Source organism: Physcomitrium patens, chromosome 10 (assembly GCF_059467195.1).
Source record: "Physcomitrium patens ecotype Gransden chromosome 10, ASM5946719v1, whole genome shotgun sequence".
In the NCBI taxonomy this organism is placed as follows: Eukaryota; Viridiplantae; Streptophyta; class Bryopsida; order Funariales; family Funariaceae; genus Physcomitrium; species Physcomitrium patens.
The window spans coordinates 4,521,340-4,524,092 of NC_143419.1; the positions used below are offsets into that span (position 1 = coordinate 4,521,340).

The 2,753-nt window shown below is 52.9% G+C and overlaps 1 protein-coding gene across 1 annotated transcript; it reads left to right on the forward strand.

Moving 5' to 3' along the window:
* The first annotated feature begins 809 nt into the window (after window positions 1–809).
* On the forward strand, window positions 810–2,057 carry LOC149988222 (uncharacterized). Its single transcript, XM_090253513.1, has one exon. It carries the CDS (start codon window positions 1,012–1,014, stop codon window positions 1,804–1,806), a length of 795 nt encoding a protein of 264 aa, XP_090109639.1. The 5' UTR covers window positions 810–1,011; the 3' UTR covers window positions 1,807–2,057.
* The last annotated feature ends 696 nt before the right edge of the window (window positions 2,058–2,753 follow it).

The window sequence follows — 2,753 nt, forward strand, 5'->3', positions numbered from 1 at the left end:
TTATTTATTTATTTTTGTGTTCTTTCCTTCAATATTGCAGTACAATTTATAAGTGGTAAATAAATTACACATTTCATATTAAAATCTCCTCTCAATCTAAATGAATAGTTTTATTTACATAATAATAATAAGAAACATACAAAAACAAATGTGTCAAAAAATACACTTCTCATCACATAGAATGAGGGTCCAATCTAACATTGCCATTGTCCAAAGGCAATCAATAAAACTCTATTAGACATAAATGGCGCCACTAGGTAATATGATGGAAATATTGTAGTCTTAAATGGAGAATTTCAACAAATTCTACATCAAAGACTAAATCTTATATCATTTTTATAAAAAAATTATACTAAATAATAATGTGTGGACAAATAAATTTGTAGAATAAAACATAAAGAAGAATGACATTCACAAGGTGAAATGAATGCAATATGTAAGTGTGTTTATTTTGTATGTTTAGAGATATAGACAAGCAAGCCATTTAATATGCACATATGGTTGCTACGACTGGGACGAGGCAACCAAATGCGGTATGTGAGAGAAGGGGGCATTGTCAGAGCCTGGGGGTCCCATACATGTGGTGAGAATGGAGCAGGAAAAAGATGCGAAGGGGTGGGCTGTGCCCCGAGTGAGAAGAAGATGAGATTGGAATAGAAGAAAGCAAAGGAAGATAAGAGATCATTCATTCATTCATCCACGTGGCAAGTGCGTCTGGCTCGACACCCTCCTTACCTCGCCTCCCCCGCCTGCTGCTGCTGCTCACAGAGCAGGAGGAGTACATGCCATGCGCCATGCCACATCCCCAACGCTGTTTTGGCCCGAACCGAAATCCACGAAATCCGAACACCACCCAAGCCCAGCCCAGCCTGAAGGTTCCAGAAGTGAACCCCCCCCCCCCTCCCCCTGCTCGGAGTGCTAAGCCCCCGCAAACCCCCTGAAACCCGCCCTCTTGAATTCTGGGCAGTCTGCGCCAGCGTTCCGGTGATTGTCGATTTGATTGTGATTGCGATGGCCTCAGCTATGGCCTCCCTCGTCACGGGCGCCACTTCCTCTGCGGAACTGCGCACGCGACGTGCTTCGCAGGCAGCCATCTGCGGCGCAGGCCAGAGGGTTCCGCAGTTGGCGTACGGGGTTGTGTGCGTGCTCAGAAGTAGGGGTGCGGGGTCTCTGGGGGAGAGAGCTGGGAGGTTGAGTTGGACAGTTTCGCAATCGGGCGATGTGAGCGTGCCTCGTTTGAGCGCCGGGAGAGTGGATGCGGCCAGGGCGACTGGGTCTCCCGTAGCGTGCGTGGCAGGTTGGAGCGGTGGCAATGGAGCCGCGGGGGTTGCAAGCGCAGTGGTATCGAGGGCGGTTGTGGTTGTGTCATTGGTGGTGCGAGTCGCGAAGGCGTTGGGCGACGCCTTGACGGCGACCCCGCTGCCGGACGGCTCCACGAATGCGGAGAGGGAGCTGGTGAAGGCTCTGAAGGGGCGGTTGGTGTTGGCTGCGGGGCCGTTGTTGTTTGCGTCAATTAGCCAAGCTCCGGGGTCCGTGAGCACGCCTCTGACGGTGGTTGCCAGCGGCATGGCGAAGTGGCTGGAGCTTTACAGCGGAGTGTTGATGGTGCGCGTGCTTCTGAGTTGGTTTCCCAACATCCCGTGGGAGAGGCAACCGCTTCAAGCAGTTCGGGACATGTGCGACCCGTATTTGAATCTGTTCAGGAACATCATCCCTCCGCTTTTCAACGCTCTGGACCTGAGCCCCATGCTGGCGTTCATGGTGCTGGGAGTGTTGACCTCCATTTTGAACACGACAGCCAGGTGATGGGGGAATTGGCGGAGGGTTTAGGTCTGTAGGATTCGGGTTTAGGAGTTAGGTGATTGTAGTGGCGTCGGTTTGTGGACGTCAGCGTAGCTGCTGCAACGGAGCTGGAGGTTGCGACGTTGTGGCGTTGTTTGGATGACAACGCCGGTTGTGTAGATTTCACACACGCGCAGCCGAATTCGGGAGCCGTGGGGCCTGTCTTTTAATCACACAGGGCTTTGAGCTCCAATTTGTGGAGACGTTTGGGACAATTTGCAAAGGCGTGAATATGGTTGTGGGATGCTTGCATTGCAGAGGTGAAGTGGAAGTGGTGTTTGGGGTTGTGTTTGTGGTGAGAGGGGGCCGATGTGGACTCGTACATGGCGGTGTGAGCTTGGTTGGTGGCTGCGATTTGGTTTGTTTTGGCAGCGAGGCGTGTGCGGTGGAGGCGGGGGGTTGGGGGACTGCAGTGGTGCGTGGTTCGTGTGTGCGAGTATAACTCGGGAGATGCTGTGGGCGCCGAATGATTGGTGTATGAAGCTAACAGGGGTTGTTGTGCCGTGTGTATGTGTGGGGCTTCACGCTAGTAGACATGTTTATTCAGGGCTCGTCTTTTTGTGGTGAGACCCGGGGGAGCATCGGTCTGTGGAGTTGGATGTGCCGGTGGCGATCCGTGTGGAGGAAGCATTAGGAAGAAGGGTGCACGGGCGTCGGTTGGGGCGTCCAGTTGCATTGAATGGATGGGTTGGGCGCATTTGGAGAGGTTGCAAATCCACTTGTGCGAGATGGTAAGTAGAGGACCGACGCAGCGCGCCCAGAGACGAGGAGCGCTTGTGCGCATCCAGCATCAGCGAGAGAGTGCCGGAGCGGGAATTGTCGATTGGCTTGCGTTGGTTGATTGGTCGGAAGGGTGGGAGCTGGGTGTTAGGGGGTGCGGGAATCGGAGGGAGCGTCGCGGGAGTTGCGAG

Bases quoted from the DNA above. Each gene is read 5' to 3' on its own strand.
- LOC149988222 (XM_090253513.1), top strand. From the start codon at position 1,012: ATGGCCTCAGCTATGGCCTCCCTCGTCACGGGCGCCACTTCCTCTGCG.